Source organism: Ailuropoda melanoleuca, chromosome X (genome assembly GCF_002007445.2).
Source record: "Ailuropoda melanoleuca isolate Jingjing chromosome X, ASM200744v2, whole genome shotgun sequence".
Lineage (NCBI taxonomy): Eukaryota > Metazoa > Chordata > Mammalia > Carnivora > Ursidae > Ailuropoda > Ailuropoda melanoleuca.
In genome coordinates, this window is record NC_048238.1 from 55,493,975 (window position 1) to 55,520,460 (window position 26,486).

The 26,486-nt window shown below is 39.5% G+C and overlaps 1 protein-coding gene across 6 annotated transcripts in view; it reads left to right on the plus strand.

The window, feature by feature from the left end:
* UPRT (uracil phosphoribosyltransferase homolog) overlaps positions 1-26,486 on the plus strand; it is a 144,665-nt gene that overhangs the window by 14,787 nt on the left and 103,392 nt on the right. For 2 of the 6 annotated variants that reach the window (XM_034648789.1, XM_034648787.1), the window contains exons 2-7: positions 17,132-17,233; positions 17,444-17,486; positions 20,864-20,933; positions 21,989-22,051; positions 24,100-24,261; positions 25,154-25,282. In XM_034648789.1, coding sequence (XP_034504680.1) covers positions 17,132-17,233; positions 17,444-17,486; positions 20,864-20,933; positions 21,989-22,051; positions 24,100-24,261; positions 25,154-25,282 — 569 coding nt within the window. Of the gene's footprint in view, positions 1-17,131; positions 17,234-17,443; positions 17,487-20,863; positions 20,934-21,988; positions 22,052-24,099; positions 24,262-25,153; positions 25,283-26,486 lie in introns of those variants that run through there. The other 4 variants (XM_034648791.1, XM_034648788.1, XM_034648790.1 and 1 more) reach the window with 3 other exon arrangements.

Here is a 26,486-nt window from a genome sequence, read left to right on the forward strand (position 1 = left end):
AGCTGGCCACCATGATGCAGAGGAGATGAGCCCTGAGGGCCCCTGACCCAGCTCCATGCCTGCTTGCAGCACGCTGTTGAGCAAGTCAGTTAACTTCTTTAGATCTACTTTTTCAAACTGTAAAATCAGATTTACACTACCTGACAGGATTGTCTACTTTTTCAAACTGTAAAATCAGATTTACACTACCTGACAGGATTGTCATGATAATTAAATAAGGCAAGGGTTTGGAAATGCTTTGGAAAATACTTCTAGGTATTTCTATCATTTCTCAGGCACATTTGCTCTGAAAATGACAAAAATGAATACATCAATGCTTCTAGTCAGGCTGGACCTTGAGGTTTGAGGCATTGGTACGAAGGTAGATCAGCTTCCCAGAGCAGTCCTGGCTTCTCCATCACAGGGCCTCCAAGGCCAAGTGGGGGACCAGGACTCCTTCCTGCCATCTAAATAGGTCCTTGAGTAAATTACCTGATTTAGCAAATAAAAATACAGCCTGCCAGGTTTAATTCAAATTTCAGATTAACAAGTAATTTTGTACTATAAGTACAACTCATGCAATATTTGAGATGTACTTTTACTTTAAAAAATTCTGATTAAGGAGGGCACTTGATGTAATGAGCACTGAGTGTTGTATGCAACTGATGAATCACTAAACTCTACCTCTGAAACTAATTATACATTATATGTTAATTACTTTTAAATAAAATTTTTTAAAAATTCTGTTTACCTGAAAAAAAAAGAATGGGGGTAATCAGAAGGGGGATGAAACATGAGAGACTATGGACTATGAGAAACAAACTGAGGGCCTCATAGGGGAGGGGGGTGAGGGATTGGGATAGACCGGTGATGCGTAGTAAGGAGGGCACACATTGCATGGTGCACTACGTGTTATACGCAGCTAATGAAGCATCGAACTTTACATCGGAAACTGGGGATGTACTGAATGGTGACTAACATAATATAAAAAAAATCATTAAAAAAAACCCTATAAAAAATAAAGTGTTGGGTGCCTGGGTGGCTCAGTCAGTTGAGCATCTGCCTTTGGCACAGCTCATGATCTCAGAATCCTGGGATGAAACTCTGCATCACGTTTCCTGCTCAGTGTGGGCAGTCTGCTTCTTACTGTCCCTCTGCCTCTCCACTTGACTTGTGCTTTTGCTATTACTATTGTCAAATGAATATATAAAATCTTTAAAACAAACAAACAAACAAATAAAACTGTTTCCTCTTTTTGTGTGTTTGTGGAAGGGTTTTCTGAGTTGGAAGGAGATTTTGATTTTATTTATTTATTTTTATTCATTTTTTAAATTTAGATTTTAATAAAGTTTCGCCAGTGCAGGTACAGCAACAGAACTGTTTTGATGCTAAATTCATCATGAGAATGTCATGATGCCTCTCAGGACATATCTAAACCACCCCCACTCTGCTACTTGGACAATAAAGTGGACTAGTCCAGAGACTAGAGAATGGATAAATAATGATACAATTTTGCCCAAGAAAACTAGTTTAGCATCTGTCTGGTCTCTGATGCCAAGAACCTTTCTCTCTTGACAGCAAGGAGGTATCTCAGTGTCCATTCTGACTCTCTAGGCTGAAGCCTGAAGTTGGACAAACTACTCCCAATTCCCGGTCAGGTTTAGTCTATCATCTGTCAGGTCTTCCTCACCCCCTTCAGCACTTCCCAACCCCATTCAGCTCACCAGGATTCACCTTCTGCTCCACCCTGTGAATCTCAGAACAGATGGGCCAGACCCAAGGAGCATGCAAAGATCTAATTCTCAGGGCAATGTGTGAGCAAATGGTGGCCTGGAAAAGGCTCTTACACACACCCTTCTCCCAACTCCAAGGACCCAAGTAAGAATTGGTGGAACTAACCACACAAGATGTTCTCCCGTTTCTCATAAAACTGATGATGAGCCCATGTCCCGGGTTTATCTCTCTAGTTGCAGAGAAGATGTCTCATGACACCCTACCAGCTCATAATGAGCTGAGGGAATAGGAGCTCCACACCAAGGAAGCAAAAATTAATGAATTGAATTCAGGACAAAGTTCATTCCCCACAGCCCTCATTCTGAAAACACCACCCCAGAATACATCTAAAGAAAAGAAGAAGGCACCCATGGGATAGCCCCTAACATATGCACCCACACTTCTCTCAGAGTTTTTACCCTTACCTGCCCATGGGGCTGGGAGAGAACATAATCACCACTGAGGTTCAGAGTGAATATCTAAAGCACAGTCTGGGAGTTTCATCATCATGCATGACAGGAAGTAGAGCCCAGTCAGTTATTCTGTGAAACTTGCACGGTATTGATGTCTTATACGTTTCTGTATTCAATTATTATTTATTGTTCATTCAACAAATAATTACTGAGCACTGTGAAAAATAAATGAAGACCACCCAGATGAGTAAAGAAAAGGCTATTTATTCAATGCTTGCTATTGCAAGGCAGTCAGCCTCTCTCACTTGTATTTTGGCACATCTCCATGACAGAGTAGTGGGAAAGCTTTAGAGTAGAAAAAAGGGAGACTTCAGGTCTGCTGTGATTGGAGGCTGTTGGCATGGGGAAGCTGTAGGGGGGCTAACTAAAACCAGGGGGATTGGTTAGGGGTACATATTTGGATTTCCCTGGTTTGTCCTAAATTGGAAGTGGGAACAAAATTTAGGAAAGCTGTCTGTTAATAAAACTGTTAATTTGGGGACTATTGCTACAGGAAGTATTGTTTAGCTTCCCAGATTGTTACTAAAGTTAGTGACCTAACTTCTTCCAAGTTGGACTGGTGGCAGCTGGCTTCCTGAACTGTTCATCATAGATGAGGGAGTTGGTTCCTGGGCAGATTGCTGCAGTTTGTGGGTCAGAGTTGTATTTTTGCACCATGATCCATCCATGGCCTGTCTTTTATTTAGTCTCTCAGCACCTATAAATGTGACTGACTGGCTTCCCATCCTTGGAAGTAGGAACTGGAATCTACATTACGGAGGAGTATCTAGCAGGTGGTTATTTTGCCCTGGAAAAGCTTGAGAAGCATTGAGACAATGATTAGATGACCCCGCCCTATTATCTCAATTAAGACCATGTGATAGGGTGCCTTTGGCTGTCTTTCAACCTCATCTACATCTTCTGAGAGAGGAATCAGGGGAAAGAGCTCAGATTCATCCTTGAGATGATTCCCCCTGATGCACTGTGCTGTGCATTTTACCCACTTTCCTTAGCAAATCAGTAAATGGCTTCTCAGCTACCTTGTACTGCTCTGAGGTCTCAAGTTGGCATGGGGTTTTGTTCCTTGTCTTCTGCTCATTCCTACTTCCAGTTGGTGAGGATCCAGCCCAAAGGAGGTTGGCTCATTCAACATCAAGTTCATCTGATAGACCAACTCATAGGTGAAATCTAAACCAAAGAAGATGGGAGGAATTCCAGGCTCACCTGCAGTGGGGACTAGACATCTGTGTCCTTTGTGTGTACTTTGAGGAATTTGACAGCATCCTATCAAGGATGAGATTGGCCTAAAAGAGGCAAGATGTAAAATGCCATGAATCACCAATTTTCTCTTTCCTTCTCAACCTTCTCTTCCCTCTCGACCTTGAGGCTGGGTCATCTAATCATCTCAACCTTCTCATTTATATGTTCCAGGAAAGTGTTCAGAATCATGCAAGAAAATGCTTCTCTCTGTGCTTTTCTCTCTCCCTTGGCTATGAAACAGGCCTTCCTCTTTTCAAAATTAATTTCAGTTTTTCTTCATTTTTAGTTTTTCCTCATCTTCCTACTTTTCTCACCTATTTATTTTAGTATCTACTAGGTTATTAAGGTCAATAGAAGAGAAGATAGTCCTACACAGTCCAAGCATCACCAGTTGTCTTAAGTTGGCATAGCTGGGCTAGGCAGCTAGGCAAGTATTGTATTTGAGAAGTGATTCAAAAAGCATGCAGAGAAAACTAGGGATTTACACATGAATGGAAAAGTCTGATACAGGGTCATGATTAAGGAAAGTGGCGCTCAGTCTCATGAGGACTTCAAAGATCATGCAGTACCTTTGTGCAAGTTGTTCACAGACCCCAATGCAAGGGGCAAGGAAGCCGGGTCATTTCATTGATGTATGTGTCTATTTTTGTGCCAATAGCATATTGTTTTGATTACCACAGGGTTTATTTTTTAGTTTTATTTACTTACTTATTTGTTTTTTATTATATTCAGTAGCTGGGTGATGGCTATTAAGAAGGGCATGTGTTGTAATGAGCACTGGGTGTTATACACAACCAATGAATTATTGAACACTACATCAAAAACTAATAATGTACTGTATGTTGGCTAACTACAGTTTTATAACATAATTTGAAGAAACAAATCTGCTTTGCTTTTTCAAGATTGCTTTGAGTATTTGGGGTCTTCTTGTTGCATACAAATTTTAGGATTGTTTAGCTCTGTGAAAAATGCTGTTGGTATTTTGATAGAGATTGCATTAAATGTACAGATGGCTTTGGGTGTATACACATTTTAGCACTATTTGTTCTTCCAGCCCGTGAACGTGGAATGTTTTTCCATTTCTTTCTGGCAGCTTCAATTTCTTTTTTAAGCTCTTTATTTAAATTCAATTTAGTGACCACTTGGTGTATTATTAGTTTTAGGGGTAAAATCTAGTGATTCATCAGTTGCATATAACACCCAGTTCCCATTACTTCAAATGCCCTCCTTAATGCCCATAACCCAATCATCCCTTCCTCCCACCTGCCACCCCTCCAGCCACCCTCAGTTTGTTTCCTATAGGGAAGAGTGTCTTATGGTTTGCCTCCCTCTCTCTTTTTATCTTAATTTATTTTTCCTTCCCTTCCCCTATGTTCATCTGTTTTGTTTCTTAAATTCCACATATGAGTGAACTCATATGGTATTTGTCTTTCTATCCCTGACTTATTTCACTTAGCATAATACCTTCTAATGCAATCCACATCATTGCAAATGGCAAGATGTCATTCTTTTTGATGGTTGAGTATTATTCCATTGTATTTAAACACCACCTCTTCTTCATCTATTCATCCGTCACTGGACGTCTGGGCTCTTTCTATTGTGGACATTGCTGCTATAAACAATGGGGTGCAGGTGCCCCTTCAAATCATTATGCTTGTATCCTTTGGATAAATACCTAGAAGTGCAGTGCTGGGTCATAGGGTAGTTCCATTTCTAACTTTTTAAGGAATATCCATGCTGTTTTCCAGAGTGGCTGTACCAGCTTGCATTCCCACCAACAGTGTAAGAGGGTTCTCTTTCTCTGCATCCTCAACAACATTTGTTCTTTCCTAACTTGTTAATTTTTGCCACTATAACTGGTGTAAGGTGGTGTCTCCTTGTGGTTTTGATTTGTGTTTCCCCGATACCCAGTGATGTTGAGCATTTTTTCATGTGTCTGTTGGCCATTTGGATGTCTTCTTTGGAGAAATGTCTATTCATGTCTTCTGCCCATTTATCGACTGGATTCTTTGCCTTCCAGGTGTTTAGTTTGATAAGTTCTATATAGATTTTTGGATATATAAAATCTCTTTGTCTGTTATATCATTTGCAAATATCTTCTCACACTCCATATATTGCCTTTTACTTTTGTTTACTATGTCCTTTGCTGTGCAAAAGCTTTTTATCCTGATGAAGTCCCAATAGTTCATTTTTTGTTTTGTTTCTCTTGCCTTTGGAGACATGTCTAGCATTCAGAAGCTGGGCAGCTTCAATTTCTTTCATCAGTGTTTTGTAGTTTTCAGAGTACAGGTTTTTCCCCACTTTGCTTAGCTTTATTCATAGGTACCTTATTGCTTTTGGTAAAATTGTAAATGCACTTCATTCTTTAATTTCTCTTCCTTCTGCATTACTATTTATGTGTAGAAATGGACAGATTTCTTTTTTTATAATAATTTTTTATGTAATGTTAGTCACCATACAGTATATCCCTAGTTTCTGATGCAGGGTTCCACGATTCATTGTTTGTGTATAACACCCAGTGCACCATGTAATATTTGTCCTCCTTAATACCCATCACTGGCCTATCCCAATCCCCCACCCTGCTACCCTCTGAAGCCCTGTTTGTATCCCACAGTCTACAGTCTCTCACAGTCCATCCCCCTTCTGTTTAACCCCCCTTCATTCTTCCCATCCTTCTCCTACCTATCTTCCTATTTCTTATGTTCCATAAATGAGTGAAATCATATGATAATTGTCTTTCTCTCCTTGACTTATTTCACTTAGCATAATCTCCTCCAATCCTGTCCATGTTGCTGCAAATGTTGAGAATTCATTCTTTCTGATGGCTGAGTAATATTCCATTTTATAAATGGAACACATCTTCTTAATCCAGTCATCTGTTGAAGGGCCATCTCTACTCCTTCCACAATTTAGCTATTGTGGACAATGCTGCTATGAACATCGGGGTGCATATGGCCCTTCTCTTCACTACATCTGTATCTTTGGGTTAAATACTCAGTAGTGCAATTGCTGGATCATAAGGTACCTCAAGTTTGAACTTTTTAAGGGACCTTCACAGTGTTTTCCAGAGTGGCTGTACCAACTTGCATTCCCACCAACAGTGTAGGAGGGATCCCCTTCCTCCATATCCTCTCCAACAATTGTTGTTTCTTGCCTTGTCAATTTTTGCCACTCTAATTGGCATAAGGTGGTATCTCAGTATGGTTTTGATTTGAATTTCCCTGATGGCTAATGATTTTGAACATTTTTTTATGTGTCTCTTAGCCATTTGTATGTCTTCATTGGAAAAGTGTCTGTTCATAGCTTCTGCCCATTTTATGAATAATTTATTTGTTTCCCGTGTATTGAGAAGTTCCTTGTAGATCTTGGATACCAGTCTTTTATCTGTAGTATCATTTCCAAATATCTCCTCCCATTCCGTAGGCTGCCTTTTATTTTTTTGACTATTTCCTTGGCTGTGCAGAAGCTTTTTATCTTGATGAAGTCCCACAAGTTAATTTTATCTTTTGTTTCTCTTGTCTTTGGAGATGTGTTATGAAAAAGTTTGCTTGGCTGATGTCGTAGAGGTTGCTGCCTATGCTCAGATTTCTGTATATTGAGTTTGTATATTATGACTTTACTGAATTCATGTACAAGTTCTAGCAGTTTTTTGGTGGAGTCTTTGGGTTTTTAAATAGAGTATCATGTCATCTGCAAATATTGAAAGTTTTGCTTCTTCCTTGCCAATTTGGATTCTTTTTGTTTCTTTTTGTTGTCTGATTGTTGTGGCTTGGACTTCCAGGTCTATTTGAATAATTGCGGTGATTGTGAAAATCCCTGAATTGTGCCTGATCATAAAGTAAAGAGTTTTAGATTTTCTCCATTGAGAAATGATATTAACTGTGGGTTTTTCATATATTGCCTTTATTATGTTGTGGTATGCTCCTTCTAAACCTACTTTGTTGAGGGTATTTTTTTTTATCATGAATGGATGTGGTATTTTGTCAAATCTTTTCTGCATCTACAGACATGATTGTATGGTTCTTCTCCTTTTTTTTAAATTAACGTGGTGTATCACATCTTTGATTTGCAAATATTGAACCACCTTTGAAAGCTTTACTTTTCTTTTTTTATTTTATTTTATTTTATTTTATTATGTTAATCACCATACAGTACATCCCCAGATTGCGATGTAAAGTTTGATGCTTCATTAGTTGCGTATAACACCCAGTGCACCATGCAATACGTGCCCTCCTGACTACCCATCACCAGTCTATCCCATTCCCCCACCCCCTCCCCTCTGAAGTCTTCAGTTTGTTTCTCATAGTCCATAGTCTCTCATGTTTCATTCCCCCTTCTGATTACCCCCCTTTTCTTTATCCCTTTCTTCCCCTACCGATCATCCTAGTTCTTATGTTCCATAGATGAAAGAAATCATATGATAATTGTCTTTCTCTGCTTGACTTATTTCACTTAGCATTATCTCCTCCAGTGCCGTCCATGTTGCAGCAATTGTTGAGAATTCCTTCTTTCTGATAGCTGAGTAATATTCCATTCTATATATGGACCACAGCTTCTTAATCCAGTCATCTGTTGAAGGGCATCTCGGCTCCTTCCATGATTTGGCTATTGTGGAACAATGCAGCTATGAACATTGGGGTGCATATGGCCCTTCTCTTTACTACGTCTGTAACTTTGGGGTAAACACCCAGTAGAAGCACCAGATTTCTATACACTAATTTTATATCTTGCAACTTTGCTGAATTCATGTATTAGGTGTAGCAGTTTTTTGGTGGAGTAGAAGTATCATGTCGTCTGCAAATAGTGAAAGTTTGACTTTTTCTTTGCCGATTTGGATGCCTTTTATTTCTTTGTATTGTCTGATTGCTGTTCCTAAAGTATGTTAAATAGTAGTGGTGAAAGTGAATATCCCTGTCTTGCTCCTGACCATAGAGGAAAAGTTCTCAGTTTTTCCCCATTGAGGATGATATTAGTTGTGGATATTTCCTATATAACCTTTATGACTTTGAGGTATGTTACCTCTGTTCCTCCTTGTTGAGGGTTTTTTTAATCAAGAATGGATGCTCTATTTTTTAAATGCTTTTTCTGCATTGATTGAGAGGATCATATGGTTCTTATCCTTTCTTTTATTAATGAGGTTTGTCACATTGATTGATTTGTGAATATTGAACCACCCCTGCAGTTGGGAATAAATTCCAGTTGATCGTGGTGAATAATTCTTCTAATGTATTGTTGAATTTGATTCGCTAGTGTTTTATTGAGAATTTTTACATCTGTGTTCATCAGGGATATTTGCCTGTAATTCTCCTTTTTAGTGGGGTCTTTGTCTGGTTTTGTAATCAAGGTAATGCTGGCTTCATAGAAAGTTTGGAAGTTTTCTTCCATTTCTATTTTTTGGAACAGTTTGAGAAGAATAGGTACTAACTCTTCTTGAAATGCCTGGTAGAATTCCCTTAGGAAGCCATCTGGCCCTGGACTTTGTTTGTTAGGAGATTTTTGAGTACTGTTTCAATTTCTTTACTGGTGGGTCTGTTCAAATTTTCCATTTCTTCCTGTTTCAATGTTGGTCATTTTTATGTTTCTAGGAATTTGTCCATTTCTTCCAGATTGCCCAGTTTGTTGGCATGTAACTTTTCATAATATTCTCTTATAATTGTTTCTATTTCTGTGGTGTTGATTGTGATCTCTCCTCTTTCATTCATTATTTTATTTATTTGGGTTCTTTCTCTTTTCTTTTTGATAAGTCTGGCTAGGGGTTTATCAGTTTTTCTTCCAAAGAAGCAGCTCTTAGTTTCATTGAATTTTTATAGTTTTTGGTTTCTGTATCATTTATTTCTGCTCTAATCTTTATTATTTCCCTTCTCCTGGCTTTATGCTTTATTTGCTGTTCCTTTTCTCGCTCCTTTAGGTGCATGGTTAGGTTCTGTATTTGAGGCTTTTCTTGCTTCTTGAGGTAGGCCTGTATTGCAATATACTTCCCTCTTAGGACCACCTTTGCTACCTCCCAAAGGTTTTGGACTGTGGTATTTTCATTTTCATTGGGTCCATGTATCTTTTTTTTTCATCTTTAATTTCCTGGCTAACCCATTCTTTCTTTAGTTGGATGTTCTTTAACCTCTGTGTATTTGTAGTCTTTCCAAATTTTTTCTTGTGGTTGACCTCAAGTTTCATAGCACTGTGGTCTGAAAATAGGCATGGTATAATCTCAGTCTTTTTGTACTTGTTGAGGGCTGATTTGTGATCCAGTGTGTAATCTGTTCTGAAGAATGTACCATGTGCACTTGAAAAGAATGTGTATTCTGCTCTTTAGGATAAAATGTTCTGAAAATGTCTGTTAAGTCCATCTGGTCCAGTGTGTCATTCAAAGCCATCGTTTCCTTCTTGATTTTCTGTGTAGATGGTCTGTGCATTGCTGCAAGTGTGGTATTAAAGTCCTCTACTTTGGGCCACCTGGGTGGCTCAGTCGTTAAGTGTCTGCCTTTGGCTCAGGGCGTGATCCCGGAGTCCTGGGATCGAGCCCCACATCGGGCTCCTTGCTCTGCTGGGAGCCTGCTTCTTCCTCTCCCACTCCCCCTGCTTGTGTTCCCTCTCTGGCTGTCTCTCTCTCTGTCAAATGAATAAATAAACTCTTAAAAAAAATTAAGTCCTCTACTTTTATTGTATTATTATCAATGAGTTTCTTTATGTATGTTATTAATTGATTTATATATTTGGGTGCTCCAAAGTTGGGGGCATAAATACCTAGAGTTGTTACATCTTCTTGATGGACAGACCCCTTAATTATGATACAGTGCCCTTCATCTCTTGTTAAGTCTTGGTTTCAAATCTCGTTTGATATAAGTATGGCTAATCTGAGTTTCTTTTGATGTCCATTAGCATGATAGATGGTTTTCCATCTCCTCACTTTCAATCTGCAGGTGTCTTTAGGTCTAAATTTAGTCTCTTGTAACTCTTAATGATAGCAAACAAACTGAGGATTGATGGAGGAAGCTGGGTGGGGGATGGGCTTGATGGGTGATGGGTATTATTAAGGAGGGCACTTGTTATGATGAGCACTGGCTGTTGTAATGTACGTGATGAACCCCTGAATTCTACTCCTGCAACCACTATTGTACTGTATGTTAACTAACTAGAATTTAAATAAAAATTTGAAAAAAATATGTATGTCTTGATGATGCCAGTAAAAAAAAAATAAAATGAGTCTTGTAGACAGCATGTACATGGGTCTTGTTTTTTTAATCCATTCTAGTGCCCTGTGTGTTTTGATTGTGGTATTTAATCCATTTACATTCAGAGTGATTATTGATAGATAAGAATTTGGTGCCATTGTATTACCTGTAAAGTTGGTGTTTCTGGTGTTCTCTGTTCTTTCCTAATTTTTGTCATCTTTGTTCTTTTTTTCCCCCATCTGAAGAGGCCCCTTCTATATTTCTTGCAGGGATGGTTTAGTGGTCATGAACTCCTTTAGTTTTGTCTGGGAAATTCTTTATTTCTCCTTCTATCCTGAATGACAGACAGCCTTGCCGGATAAAATATTCTTGGCTGCAGATTTTTTTCCCCATGCAGCATATTGAACATATCCTGCCACTTTCTTCTGGCCAGCCAAGAGTTTATGGAGGTATCTGTTGGAAACCTATTCTGTCTTCCATTGTAGGTTAAGGACTCTTTTTCCCTTGCTGATTTCAGGATTCTTTCCTTGTCTGTGTATTTTGTGATTTGACTGTGATATGTGTTGGTGATCATCAGCTTTTGTTGAATTTAATGGGAGTTCTCTGTGCTTTTTGGATTTCAATGTCTGTTTCTTTTCCCAGATTAGGATAGTTTTCAGCTATAATTTGTTCAAATAAATCTCCTTTTTTTCTCTCTTCTTCTGGGACCCCTGTGATAGAAATATGCTTCATGGAGTTGCTGAGTTTCCTGAGTCTGCATTGGTGATCTAGTACTTTTCTTTCCCTCTTCTTTTCAGTTTCATGGTTTTCCATGCTTTTATCTTCTGTATCACTGATTTACTCCTCTGCTTTGTCCATCCTCATAGTCATGGCAGCCATTCAGGTTTGCATCTTGGTTATAGCATTTGTGATTTTGGCCTTACTAGATTTTAGTTCTTTTATCTCTGCAGTAAGGGATTCTCTGGTGTCTTCTATGCTTTTCTCAAGCCCAGCTAGTATCTTTATAATTGTTGATTTAAATTCTGGTTCAAACATCTTACTTGTATCTGTATTGATTAAATCCCTGGCCGTGACTTCTTCCTGTTCTTTCTTTTGGGGTGAATTCCTCCACCTTGTTATTTATTCTAGGTCACTGTTTTTGTGTGTGTGTGATTGTTAGGAAAGCCTGTTATATTCCTGCTCCTGAGGGTAATGGCTGTATTAAGAAGAGGTAAAAAAAAAAAAAGCTAGATCCTATTTCCCCTAGAGCTGAAGCTTTGCAGTACTCTATGATCAGTAGATTTGGTGCATGTGAGGAATTTGTGCTGGTCTTCTGGGGGAGGGGCCTGATGCACTGATTCTCTGGTAGATTTGCCCTAGTGGAGATGCACCTGCAGGGGGTGGGGAGGGGAGGCAGGAGGCTGCTTGGTGCACGTAGCTCCAGACTCCAGGTCCACTGGTGCTGTGTTGCTCATTGAAGTAGGTCAGTGGTGATGGGGGTGGGGGGGCGGGCAATGGCATTGCTCTGCTCTCTTGTCCCCAGAGCAGAGAGTTCCTGTCTACCACTCTTCAGAAAGCCCTCACAGAAAAGCAAATATTCACCCCTCTTGTGCCCCTGGCCTCTGTCAGATCCCTGCCTCCAAGCTGTCTGCCTGCCAAGTGGTACAGAGCTCCTGTGTTTTATGTCAGACACAGCTGGGTTTCAAAACTCCAAACTCCGAATTTTAGGTATGTGGTGCATGTGGACCCATGCTGATCCTCTGAGAGAGGGTCTCCCCACACTGCTGATGGTGCCCATTAGCACGATTGCACAGTGACTGGAGTTTATGGTAAAGTGCAGCAAAAAGCTGGCATCAAGGTTTACTTCCCTCAGCAGGTGTCTCTGTTCCTGTGCTAATAAATGGGGTCTCACTTTGGCATCTGCTAGCTTTTGTGTCCACTGAGAGGCTGTTCTACCTCCCCCAGATGCCCTACAAGAAGGGAAATTATTTCTACCTGTGCAACTCAGGGGATCCTCAGAGCACACTGTCCACTCCTGGGCTTCTGCCCTCCTTCCCCACAGGAGCACTGCTCTGCCTGCGTCCCAGCAGTGGCCCGGACTTCTAAACTTTAGACTTTGGGCTCCAGTGCTTGTAAAAACTTGAAATAATCGGTCACTCTGGTGTTGAATGGTGTTGAGTAAGTCTCTCTCTCTTGTGCAGTTCCCTGCATGCTGCCTTCTGTTTCTCTCTTTCCTCTCTCTGAGATTAAGACTCCCTCCCCCCGGTATGATGTCCTACTTCCACTATGTGGCTTCTTTTCCCTCTAGTTCTCCAGTTCGTTCTCTTCACCATTCAGGTGGATCTCTCAGGTGTTCAGAAAGTTTTGATTTTTATTTAGCTGTGATTTAGAGACAAGGCAAGCCTAGCTCCCCCTACTACTGTGCCATCTTAACTCCCTCCTCAGGCCTTGTTTTTTAAATGATACCTAAATCAGTGCTACTGGGATTTGATTTAAATTAAATTGTTTTAAGTTATAGGTCAGAGGTTTTGATGTAATAATTTTTGAAAAGGGTGTGTTCTTGTATGTGTTAGCTTTTTTTTTTTTTTAAAGATTTTGTTTATTCGACAGAGATAGAGACAGCCAGCGAGAGAGGGAACAAGCAGGGGGAGTGGGAGAGGAAGAAGCAGGCTCATAGCGGAGGAGCCTGATGTGGGGCTCGATCCCACAACGCCGGGATCACGCCATGAGCTGAAGGCAGATGCTTAACCGCTGTGCCACCCAGGAGCCCCTGTGTTAGCTTTTTTACAAGCCATGTTATAATGGCAACTTCTCCCTCTTCAGAAGGAGTATTTTAATGATGTTTTTTTATTTGCCTCCCAGGCTCTATTTCATTGTTTGAATTGTATATCCATGCCAGTCTGATTTGCAGGGAGAGAAATTAAAATATATCTCAAAACTGTCACCTTTAGAAAACATTCCCTCATTAGAGCAAAATAAATAATGGCTTTATCAGGAACTTGGAATCAGAGAACTTCAGGCTGGGAAGTACCTTGAAGTACTTCACCTCTGTAAGCCTCACCATTTTCATCACTTAAGTGATAGTAGTGGAATCTACCTCTTAAGATTGTGTGAGGCGTAGACCAGATAATGCACCACAAGTGCTTAATACTTAACCACCAAGGAAGTTTTTAATAAATAGTGACCTCTGGTAAAGAAGGGAGTAATATATGTATAATATTAGGTACCTGCTGTAACTTTCAGACCTTTTTAGAAAACCTTTGTAAGTAAATCTTTGTACGCTTAGTGTGAGTGTGCGTGTGTAGTTGTTAAAATGGTTTTTGTAAATCAAAGGGGGGAGCTGTCAAGTTTATTCTGAATAAAGAGAAGTAGCAGAGAGTGATCAAATGGCAATTTCTGCTGTAGAAACTGAATTTGTGATTGTCCCAGGGGAGGACATCTTGCAACACACTAGAGAATTCCTCTAGTAGTAGTAGTAGTAGTAGTAAGGACTAGAATGAACAGGGGAGAGGATGTCTACTTGAAGTTTTAATTTTTTAATTTTATAAAAACATTCCTCTGTCATAGTTGTTTATGTCATGGGTGATAAGTAAATAGAGTTCAGTGAGATTCAAGAGGTTTCATCTTGGTTTGCATTTGCTATGAAACATCCATGTTTTTAAATATACACAATTGCTGAAGCCTCTGTAGAATTTTCTTTTTAAAGATTTTACTTGTTTATTTGACAGAGAGAGAGTGAGCAAGCCAGAGAGCTCAAGCAGGGGAAACAGCAGAGGGAGCAGGAGAAGCAGGCTCCCCGCTCAGCAGGGAGCCCAATGTGGGGCTCAGTTCCAGGACCCCAAGATCATGACCTGAGCCGAAGGCAAACACTTGAGCAACTGAGCCACCCAGGTGCCCTGCCTCTGTAGAAATTTTAAGGTGCTTTATAGACAGCATTAAGTAGGGAAGAGTCAGGTTTACCAGGTACACATTAGAACGAGGATTTGACTTCCTATATGATTCTCATTCTTTTGTTGTTTCATTGCGAAGATAATTTTTTTTTTAAATGGCTGCCTTTGGCTTTCATTTTGTTGCTACAGATATGTGACACACTTGTTGAGGGGAGGGGAGTGTCAAGAAAAGTGAATTCGCAGATATGATTAGGTCTGCATTATTAATCCTGTTTGGAGGTTGTACAACTAAAAAATGCTTGGCTTAACACTAATTAGGTTTCCATGTTCTGAATTAGATATCACTGTTTAAATATTTGATATTTGATCATTTGGCTATATTTTAGAATATCCCAGGAATGTGTGTCAGTTTTTGTTGCTTTGTGATAATTTTGCATTCGATTTTATTTGTGACTGTTATTAGATAGAAGATGATTAAAGTGACTTTCAGAACCTTGTTTTTAGTATAAGAGTTTTTTAAAAACATGATTTTGAGACGATTTGAAACAAAGTATATGGAGTGAATAAGATAAGACCTGGGTTTAGGTTGAAACTCCTTTATTAACAAACACTTCAGTGCAGTGTTGGGCATAAAGTAGGGGTTCAGAGAGTATGTGCAACTTGTTGATCTGACAGGTATATCTGTTTTATGAAACTCTAGTGTTAACAGTGTTAAGGATTTAGATGTGAATATTGAAGACCACTGTGGTTTTTAAAAAATGCAGTCAACTTATTATATTCTAGCTGTAGTTTAATTTCTACATGGATTTAAAGTACGCAGTATGGGTCTTGAACAGTGTGGGTCTAAAATAGCAGGAGACGGTTTGGTAATTGCTGTTTGTAGTGGGATGACTTGGAGCAGTAAATGCTTTAATTGGAAGTCAAATAGCTATCAAGAGATGACAGCTCTAGCATGTACTTTTTTGGAATGTAGAGAAGGTGATGATTATGGAAAAGTTATCCGCTGAAGCTGATATTTTGGGGGAGAATATGAAAGGTGTTAAAATGTCTGATTTTAAAGTAAAATAATGGATTTGGACAACTCTGATCACAATGTGACTTTTCTATGTAATAAATTTATGTGCAACTGTTGAGACATTAAAAACAAGTATTTCAAATGTGTTCCCAAGAAATATTACTGAATATCTCTTTTGAGGCAAATCCACATTTTTCCTCCCTATTGAAAAACTATTCTGGCTGTCTAGATTGTCTTGTTTGTACAGGTCTAGCAGACAGAAAGTAGGCTTCAGTACTTTTTGTAGGTCACTAACTTTCATTTCCTTGACAAGTATATTGTGAAGATTAATTCCAGAAATGAAAGGTGCTAGTGTAATAGTGTAGTTTTATATAAAAACCACAGTATGTGAAATAGTTAGTTTTATTTACTTATTTAATTTATTTTTTAAATTTGAGTATAGTTGACACACAATGTTGTATTAGTTTCAGGTGTACAACATAACGATTCCACAATTTCATACGTTATACTGTACTCACCACGGGTGTAGCTACTACCTGTCACCATACAGTGCTATTACGATATCATGGACTATATTCTTTATGCTGTGCCTTTTATTCCCATGACTTATTCATTCAGTGACTGGAAGCTTGTATCTCCCACTTGCCTTCACACATTTTGCCCATCCCTTTATCCCCCTCCCCTCTGGCCACCGTCAGTTTGTTCTTTAAATACAGCCTGTTTTAAATGGGCTGTGTGTGTGTGTGTGTGTGTGTGTGTGTATAGGTATGTTTGGATAGTTTTCTGAATTTAAGGAATATTTATAAAGGATACAGGCCTATATTCTTGCTATTGCTCAATTATGGGTCATATTTGAGAGAGTTAATATCTGTAATATGATATCACTGTGGTTACTCTAAGAAACCAAATGTCATTTGTGTCGGGGATATTTCATTGCTTTTTCCTGTCAGAAAAAATAAATGCAGCTTGATAAAAAAGGAGTAGTGATGAATGGTGTACTGAGGTAATACATGTTTGCATATGCCATTTTGATGCTGTGTTGGAATATTTTAGGTATGCTCTGGATAGGCAGATGGGGATTTATAAGTACATAAACTGTAAATCAGTCTGTTCAGTCAAATCATTTCACTTATATGGGAGAAGGGGGTAGAACAATATGAGATTTTCACATATAGAAAAATATGTCAGCCTTTTAACATTCCCTTTTGGGTTGGTTAGGCAGGTAGGTGCAACTTTGCATTATTATTACTTGGGCACCTTGGGATATGAAAGTGTTGACCAGAAGGAAATGTACAGAAAAATGACAGAAAGATCTAGGGGATAAAGTATTTGATTGAAAAAAACAGGCAAAAGGAACAAATTATCAATAATTTGCAAAAGAGGTCTTCGAAGTTAGGTTATGCATTCTTGAAAACAGCAGCAAAAGTAGAGGATTGATTTGTTTGTGTCATTCTCATTACTAAAAGGATTAGAGACAAAGTAGACGGGGTACTTATCTTGGTGATGCGGGTTTTAGATCAAGGTGATTGGAGGGGGAGAATGGGAAGAACCTGGTTTTCATCCTGTGGAAGTTTTTCTCTTACCTTGAGCTATGGGCTTGCTGCCCTCTTGCAGGGGGAGCTTCATTCATCCTGGTTGGATAATACATACTTGGGCAGCTCAGTGGGAGGGCGACTGCATGATCTTTTCAATTCCTGTCTCCAGTGTTGATATCAAGTAAGCATTTTCAATAATATTTATCAAGTCATTCCATTTACATTCCTGTATCCTAGTGAAAAATATCTTGCTTCAGTGGTAGTTTGTACATGTAAGCTTTTAGGCTTTAAGTATGTAATAGGTCTTAATAGTATTGTTACTGTATGTGTTAAGTAATATTTTCCCTTAAAGCTCTAATCTGGACTAAAATTTATACTACTTTCTTTCTAGGACAGCCAGTAGAGGGGACTTCATGTTTTCTGCGGATCGTTTGGTAGGTGGAGGCTTTCCATTTTTCTTTCATTGTTCCTACTGATATAATCATAGTAGGCCAGGTGACTTTTTCGTTCTATTCTGGGGGGTGAAAGAGATTGTGCCAAGTAATCGTCATCCTGGTAGGCTTCTGACGTATTATTTCTACTCTTTCATTAAAGCTGTGCCTCAATCCCTTTCACCTCAAAACATTGCCCATGAACTCATCTCTGTCATTCTGAGGTACTTCTACCTCTCAAGTGGGTCTTGGCAACCCTTAGATATGTCATCTTAGGACAGCGAAGTGAAGTACATTAAAAGAAAACCAAAGATGTAAGGAGACCTAGTAGTTACCCTTGTGGTACTCATTTAATACAGAAACACTAATACCCCCACTTGTAATTTACCTGAGGGGTTATTTATTTTGCCTTTTCTGTACTATCCTCACATGTGAAATACTAAGTTGGACTGGATATACTTTCCTCAGGGACTTCCTGTTAAGGACTGGCCAAGCCCAATTCAGTTTATTTATTTATTTATTTTTAAATTTGTGAAGGAAACCTTTTTAAAAAATTTTTTAAAAATTAAATTTAAACTCAATTAGCCAACATGTAGTACATCATTAGTTCCAGATGTAGAGTTCAGTAATTCATGAGTTGCCTCTAACACCCAGTGCTCATCACGTCACGTGCCATCCTTAATGCCCATCACCCAGTTACCCCATCCCCCCACCCATCTCCCCTCCAGCATCCTTCAGTTTGGTTCCTGTAGTTAAGAGTCTCTCATGCTTTGTCTCCCTTTCTGATGACTTCCCATTCAGTTTTCCCTCCTTTCGCCTATGATGCTCTGTGCTGTTTCTTATATTCCACATATGAGTGAAACCATATGATAATTGTCTTTCTCTGATTGACTTACTTCTTTCAGCATAAAACCCTCTAGTTCCATCCACATTGCTGTAAATGGTCAGTGTTCATCCTTTCTGATAAGCCCAGTTCAGTTTAGCTAGTGAAGTCTGAGAGGATCTCAGGCTGAGTTGGGTTGTTTTCAGGTAAAGCACTGCATTTCCTTCTTGTGTTTACATCTAAGTGTGCTCAGTGCTTAGAATAAGGTTGACACATTTTCTGCTGTGGTGATTAGTGTTCATCTATTGATGAAATATGTGCTGAACTCGAGTCAGGCACTGGGCTAAGCTGTGTTGCAGGGGGAGGAGATACCACAGTGAAGACAACAGACTTTGTCCCTGATTTCATGGAGTTCACATTCGAAATGCTGTTGTCAGTATTTAGTTTGGGAAAGAAAGAAAAGTGGCTCATTAACCAAACAGGTGTAATCGGAGAATAGAAGATAGATTATTAAAGGGAGCGTGAGGGGGAAAAAGGCATGAAACTTTTCATTTAGATTTTCCCTGGGGAAGATATTAATTCCAAAGGTGTGTAGGCAGCGCCTGTTGTGCTTTTGGCTTTAAGTCTCCCTGGTTCAGAGGCCACTTCTGTTTACAATCATTTGAGCTTCCAGGGGCAGTAATAATCCTTGGATCACATCGAGGTCAGTGTAGTTGGCACTCCTGGAGTGATAGTTAGGCCATTCTGTCTTTATGCTTTTATCAAACCAAAGGAATGGGTTCAAGGAGGAAGGAACTTGTGTCATTGGCTACTGTGGAGAAAACAGAAGTGTTGGTGTTCATTAGTAGAAAATGGTTCTTCTTTCCTTTGCTTTCTTTGCCTTTTGTCTATAGAAGGTAGGAGTTAAGTTCATGGTTATTGTAAAATACTTGCTTGAAAGGGCAGGCATTATATTGTAATCAAATAAGATGATAAGGACCCATGACAATTGACAGGAGGGGATGGTAAATTGGACCTTTTCTGTTCTCTGCAGTTGGCTTTGAAGGTTCTGATATTGGGAGAGTGTACAGAGGGTCTTTTGAGGTTGTGGTCGGGACTGGAGCTATTTAGGTTTCTGGTATTGAGGATTTCTAGTACACTGTCTGTTCTAGCACAAGGGTCCCATTATAGTTGACGTTAATTCTATCCTAGATTTGTCAGGATTGGCTTCCCTGGCACTCCGATCTTGAGTTCCTTATATTAAGTCACCTTTCTGCTGGTTTTATGTTCCCCTGCAAGGCTTGGACATACTGATTTCTGTCCCAGAGTTGCAGGAGATGGGCAGGAGGTAAGACTCTTTAGAAGAGTGTTACTGGGAGAGGCGCCAGGGTAGCTCAGTCCATTAAGTGTCTTACTCTCGATTTTCGCTCAGGTCATGAACTCAGGGTCATGAGATCACATCCTACGTCAAGCTCTACGCTCAGCAGGGAGTCTGCTTGAGACTCTCCTCCTCCCTCTGCCCACTCCCCCCCCCCACGCTCTTTCTCTACCTCTCTCTCTCTCAAATAAATAAATCTTAAAAAAAAAGAAGAGTGGTACTAGGAGATGTAGCCTATCCAAAGAAAAGGATCCTTTATTTCCCTTCCACTTGCTCATAAGAAACCTTCACCTCCCCAGAAGGTGGTGGCTAGAGATGAGTGTGCATACATACACAGTGTTCATAAGGTTGCTGGACCCACTGCTGCTTTAGGCTGACAAAATGCTGGCCCATTTAGCATTGATCATTTTAATGGCAGCAAGGTGTTGTGTTGTGATGACAGAACATGGTCTTTCTCCCTGCTGTTCCTAATTCTTAATCAGTAATGTAATATTGATTAGAGAAAAAGTGCATTGCAGACTCAGCACTGCCTTTATTGTAGTAGGCTCTGGGTGCTCCTAGGAATATCATATCTGGATTTTGGAGGCTATTTCTAGTAGCTCTGATGGATTCTTTCCTCTCTACCACACGTTAAGATCATTTGGAGCCTTTTTTTTTTTTTTTTGAAGCCAAGAAGCCCCAGTGCGTTCTACTGTCTCCTACTTCAAGCTCAGGAAATTGATTCAGCCCTGTCCATTCATTTATTTCCTCCTGAGAAGTTTCAGGTTTTATTTGCATTATGATGAGCCTTTGTTAAAAGGAATCCAACTTAATTTCAAAGTACTGAACAAGGAGAAGTTCCCAGCGGGCACTATTTTCAGAGTTACCAGAAGCATATTACTTCCAAGGGTGACTCTTGTCACTTGTAGTTTCGCATCTCTCATAGTATCAGCTGGACTAACTGAATGAGAATCAGAAAGCATACTTGAGCCTTTTGGTAGCAATCGTGCGCCTCCCAAGGTTGGATACCCAGCAGCAAGCAGCCTAGCATTTGGATCTGTTTCTGAATCTAACCCGTGATAGGGGGCCCCCTTCCTACCTCCGTAAGCTAAACCCTCGCCTGTTGTGTTACTGACTTTGTGCCTAGTGTTCAGCTCCTGAAGCTAACAGCTAACACTAGACCTGGCAGGCTCTCACCCCCTTCTTCTTTTGACTCTCTAGATCAGACTTGTTGTGGAAGAGGGATTGAATCAGCTGCCATATAAAGAATGCATTGTGACCACCCCAACAGGTAACCAGGGCTGTTACTCTCAGATTCTTGTCATGAAAATTCTGAGAATTTGGGGGGAAATGGGGGGAAAAAAGCAGTCTGAGTAAATCAGTATGCAAAATGAGGAGTCTAGGTGAAGCTGTTCTTTTAAACAACTTAATAAACTCAGAGACATTTAGTAAAGAAATTTATGTGGATGACTTTGTTAATGGCTTGCTTGTCAATTCAGGTTAAAGTTAATAAATATTCTTTAGCATGCAAGTGTTGCCCTTGATAACAGCCCATTGGGACCAGAGTTAAGAATTGCTGGCAGCTTATCTTCACCTCTGTGGGGAAGCTGCTGGTATGAATAAATGGGTGGGTTGGTTTGGCATCGAAAGTCCAGGTAAAAGAATGAGGCGTAAAAAAGACAAAGAAAACTAAAAATGATGAGATCCAGAGAGAGAGTCCTTTGTTTTACTCTAATAGAACACAGCTGAAGATCCCTGTTTCAGGGATTTGAAATTCTGATTTTGTTCTCTAGTAAATAATGGAATCTGTTCTATTCAGAGGTTGACTTTATGAAAATTAGGGGCTGAGCTTGTTGCATCATAATTGATACAGATTCAGGATGACACCAAGGGTTGAACACGTCCTGGTAACCACTTCAGCCTTTGTCTTCTGCTTTTTAAGGCAGAGTGGAAGCTCATAAAAAGGGAAGGAATGAGGAGGCTCTCTGCTGTGCCTCACAGTGAGGTCCCAGTTTGAGTTGATGGGGTTATAGCGCTCAGAGTGCAGTGATTCCCCTCTGAATTCAATTTGAGGAACGTGTATGTGAATATCATGCTGTCATAAGTCCTGTTCCTACTCGATGAAGTCCCCGTCTCCCAATTATCCCCCCAGGTTTCTTATGAAGAATTAAGAAATAACTGAAAAATCATGACTTCTCATTACTTTCACAGGGAACCTAAGAGGTTATACAGAATGTCTAGACAAGAGTTGCTCTGTACCCATTGGCTTTAAACTATAGGCACTTTAAAAATAAGTGGATTGCTCCAGTAATGAGAGAGAAATTCTTTGATTTTATTCCCCAACAGGGTACAAGTATGAAGGAGTGAAATTTGAGAAGGGAAATTGTGGGGTCAGCATAATGAGAAGCGGTAGGTTTGCATATGTGTGATTCTTGTTTCTTTGCATGCACAGAAAAACGGTTGTTTTCTGGGAGAGAGGTGGGCTTTTCTGTCATAATTGCAGCTTGCCTTAACTTAAATCTCACCACCTGTGTTGTCTGTCCTCACGGTGCCTTGGATCATGGCCTGTGTGTTGCTGAGTTTGACTGATATTAACTGCAGAGCATCTACTCTAGTGGCCTGGCCCACGGGCAAGCCAGCTTTCGGAGAGATTAAGGGTAGGATAGGAGGATGAGAAGGTGCCCGCTTGGGGAGAACAGGGCAGCTTGAAGACTGATGGAATATGGCACAAATTCAGGCCTGTGGAACTTTGGATACCTGACTGGAGAAATATTTGGTTTTTTCTTAAATTGCTTTTGTAGGGAACAGTCCTACCCTGTCGGGAGTTGGACTGAATGACTTATTTGATGTTTTTAGTTTTATATTTGATGTGTATGTGACCATAGGGCAAAACCACTTAACTGTTATTAACTCTAGGCATTTCCAGTTGCTGGTCTTATAAATGCTGTATTTGTGTTTGAGTCCAACTGATTACTCTTTTAAACCAACCTTTGTGCAACAAAATCACATGCCTGTAATTAGAATGTCTGCCTGTTCCATGGGGATGATTACTTCCATTTGGCAACTACCTAACTAACTAAATAAATTTTTACACAAGATCCAAGAAGCCTCACTTGCACTGGAGACAGGTGGGGTTTTTTTTTTCACCTATAAGCATTGCCTTTTCTCTGGCTGTGAATTTCTGTTTGTGAACAATTGAATACCTCAAGTAGAATAAGAGCTTTAAGCTCCCTTTTTAATAGAAGGTAGCTTTTAAGCAATGACAGGGTTTTCAGGACAATGTTATTTCTGGTGAAGACAATGGAGATGGGCTTTTAAGGCATTTTTTCTTCTATTTCAGTCCAATTCCTGCCCTAAAGGCAGCAGCGTCCTCACATGCCTGGTATATAGCAGATGACCATGGGGTCATGCACAGTCAGGGTTATTTTTTTTTAAAGATTTTATTTATTTATTTGACAGAGATAGAGACAGCCAGCGAGAGAGGGAACACAAGCAGGGGGAGTGGGAGAGGAAGAAGCAGGCTCATAGCGGAGGAGCCTGATGTGGGGCTCGATCCCATAATGCTGGGATCACGCCCTGAGCTGAAGGCAGACGCTTAACTGCTGTGCCACCCAGGCGCCCCAGTCTGGGTTATTTTTTAACCTTATTAGCTATTGGTGGATTTTCATATATATTAGAAACTGCTTTTATGTTTACACCAGTGATATAAAGTTTCCTCTTAAAATAAATGTAAAATAGTTAAAGAAAACTATGAAGTAAATAACAGTGCAGATAGAATTCTGATACAGCCTAAAATCTGGAAGGTGGTACGAGAATGATTCATTTTGGCAATCACTTCCTTAAAGGAATTTAGACTAAAAAATAACTGTGTTCAGAAACCAAGGGGGTAGTAATAGTGTTGGTTATGGTTCTTGGCGGAGGGGAGGGAAGGAACAATATAGTTTTTCACTGTTTGCCAGCAAACGTCTGCCATTGAAGTCATTGCTGGGGTGTAGTGATACCTCCTGATATCACCTTGCTCTGTAGCCCAATTCTTCCATAAATCTTTTTTTTTTCAGATGAAAATAACAGGTTGAGGTGGTTTAAAGGCTTCCTTAAAATAATAGGAGTAAAATGGTCCTGATACTGGAAAAGCTCAGGGAGCAGCCCAACAAAAAACACTTTATTTTTTGTATTTCGTGAAAGTGTGACATCTCTAAAACTTGAAAGCCGGCAATAAAACTAGTTTATCCTACTTTCATTGACCAGCCTTAATCTGGTTTAATTGACCTGCACTAAGTATAAAATAAGAGCATATCAGAAATAAAAGCTCTTAGCTTAAGAAGAATTGCTCCCATCTTGACAATGTCCTTTTCATATTAGTAATAGTCACACATTCTGCTTTGGCCTATATTTGGACTTTAATTCTATCTCCCCAACCTTTTTTTTTTCTCTTCTGAAAATTTTCCTTCTTCAAGGTGAGGCAATGGAACAAGGTTTACGAGACTGCTGTCGATCCATACGAATTGGAAAGATCCTGATTCAGAGTGATGAAGAGACCCAAAGAGCCAAAGTATATTATGCCAAGTTCCCCCCAGACATTTACCGGAGAAAAGTCCTTCTGATGTATCCAATTCTCAGTGAGTGGCTGGAGTTTAATTTGTATACTTTGCTTAGGGTTTAAATCAGTTCAACTTAGCGATTGCCTTTTAGGTACCCTTATATAAAGGCAAAAGCGTTTCTAAATGGGTTTTTGCCCTGGGCAGTTCACTGGGGAATTTTTATTGTGTAATAAGAGAGTAAATAATGTCTAAATAAACTTTATTAGCTCAAAAGAGCTTTGGTTTTAACATGAATGAAAACACTGAAGCAAAGGATCTAATGAGGCAAAATATATAGAACACAGAAAATACATTGAAATATGTCCCTTGTTTAGCCCAATGAAGATAGCACTGAATTTGTCAAGAATTTATCCTCCTGAAAGTAATATTTTTTTCTCCTATTCTGTTTTTTAAGCTTATTCAGATCGCACATGGTATTGTCTCCCAGGGTTGGTGGTGGAGGGTGGGTGTCAAATTTGATATCTCAAATACTGAATGAATTTAGGGTTTGTTGTGCATTTGAAAACTGAAAAGTGTGTGTGTCATGTCCATTATTGAAAATAACATCATGGGTGGGACACCTGGGTGGCTCAGTTGGTTAAGTGTCCAACTCTTGGTTTCGGCTCAGGTCTTGATCTCAGGGTCGTGAGATCGAGCCCAGCATCAGAGTCCTCTCTCTCTCTCTCTCTCTCTCTCTCTCAAATAAGTGAATAAATAGATAAATAAGTAAGTAGGCAAGTAAGCAAATAAATAAAATCTTTTAAAAAAAGAAAAGAGAACATTGTTGAATAAAGAACAGGCACCTTCCAATGAAGCTTTGCTTAGTATCTTATGTTAGATTACCAAACTGCCTTTACTTCAGAGAAACTTCAGAGACGTTTTGAGGTAAATGTTAAAGTTGCTACTGCATTTGGTTGTCATTTGATTTCAGGCACTGGAAATACTGTAATTGAAGCTGTAAAGGTTCTTATAGAACATGGAGTTCAACCCAGTGTTATCATCCTACTCAGTCTGTTCTCCACTCCTCATGGTGAGTGCAGCATGACTGGTCATGGGTTGGGTAAGTGTATATCTGTCCAGACTCTCATTGTGAAGAAAAGTTCATTTGCTTCTTCCCATTAAATCTAAATCTGATTTTGGTAGTTTAGAACTTGTGTTTATCGTCTCTAAGCTTAGTGATAAAGTATTTTTATACCATTCTGATGTTCAAACTCAAATGGAAAACTATGAACTAACCCCTTTGAAGGGGATTGCAACTGTTTTCCCGGTATCCTTGTTTGGGTAGAGCCTGAACCAGAGAACTCCCAAACAGCAAGAAACTTGAGGTTCTGGTTAGCCCTGTGGTCTTGCTGCATAAACTTTTCAGCGTGAAGCAAAGAGCAGAAGTTTCCCAAGTTCTACTTCTGCTCAAAGAGCATGAAGGGTAGAACTGTGTTTTCTCTATTTCATCAGGAAGGTAAACCTAATGCAAGGCCCTAGTTTTTTGCCATACAACTAGGACAACTGTGAAAGTATGCTAAGAAAATAATCTTACATGCATGTAGAAATTCAGCCTTTAGGATATTCACTGCAGTTATTTTTAGTGTATGAAAAAATTTGAAAGTATATAAATGACTGACAGTAAAGAAATGGTTAAATCAATATATATTCACAGGATGTAACATTATGTAACTGTTAAGTCATGTTTTTGAAAAATATTTAATAACGTTGAAAAATCTACATGTAAACATGAACAAGCAAGGTAAAAAATGACAGCATTAGAATAACGTAAAGTGTTATTACCGAGTTTAGAGATGACTAATGCAAATTATGACTCTTATGACTACCAAAGTCAGACTTGGATTTAACACAGAACCTAATAAGTCTTTCCTTAGCATGAGAGGCTAGACAGATGTACAATACTATTTCTTTTTTTTTTTAAATTTTATTATTATATTATGTTAGTCACCATACAGTACATCCCCGGATTCCAATGCAAAGTTCGATGCTTCATTAGTTGCGTATATCACCCAGTGCACCATGCAATATGTGCCCTCCTTACTACCCATCACCAGTCTATCCCATTCCCCCACCCACCTCCCCTCTGAAGTCTTCAGTTTGCTTCTCATTGTCCATAGTCTCTCATGTTTCATTCCCCCTTCTGATTACCCCCCCTTTCTTTATCCCTTTCTTCCCCTACCGTTCATCCTAGTTCTTATGTTCCATAGATGAGAGAAATCATATGATAATTGTCTTTCTCTGCTTGACTTATTTCACTTAGCATT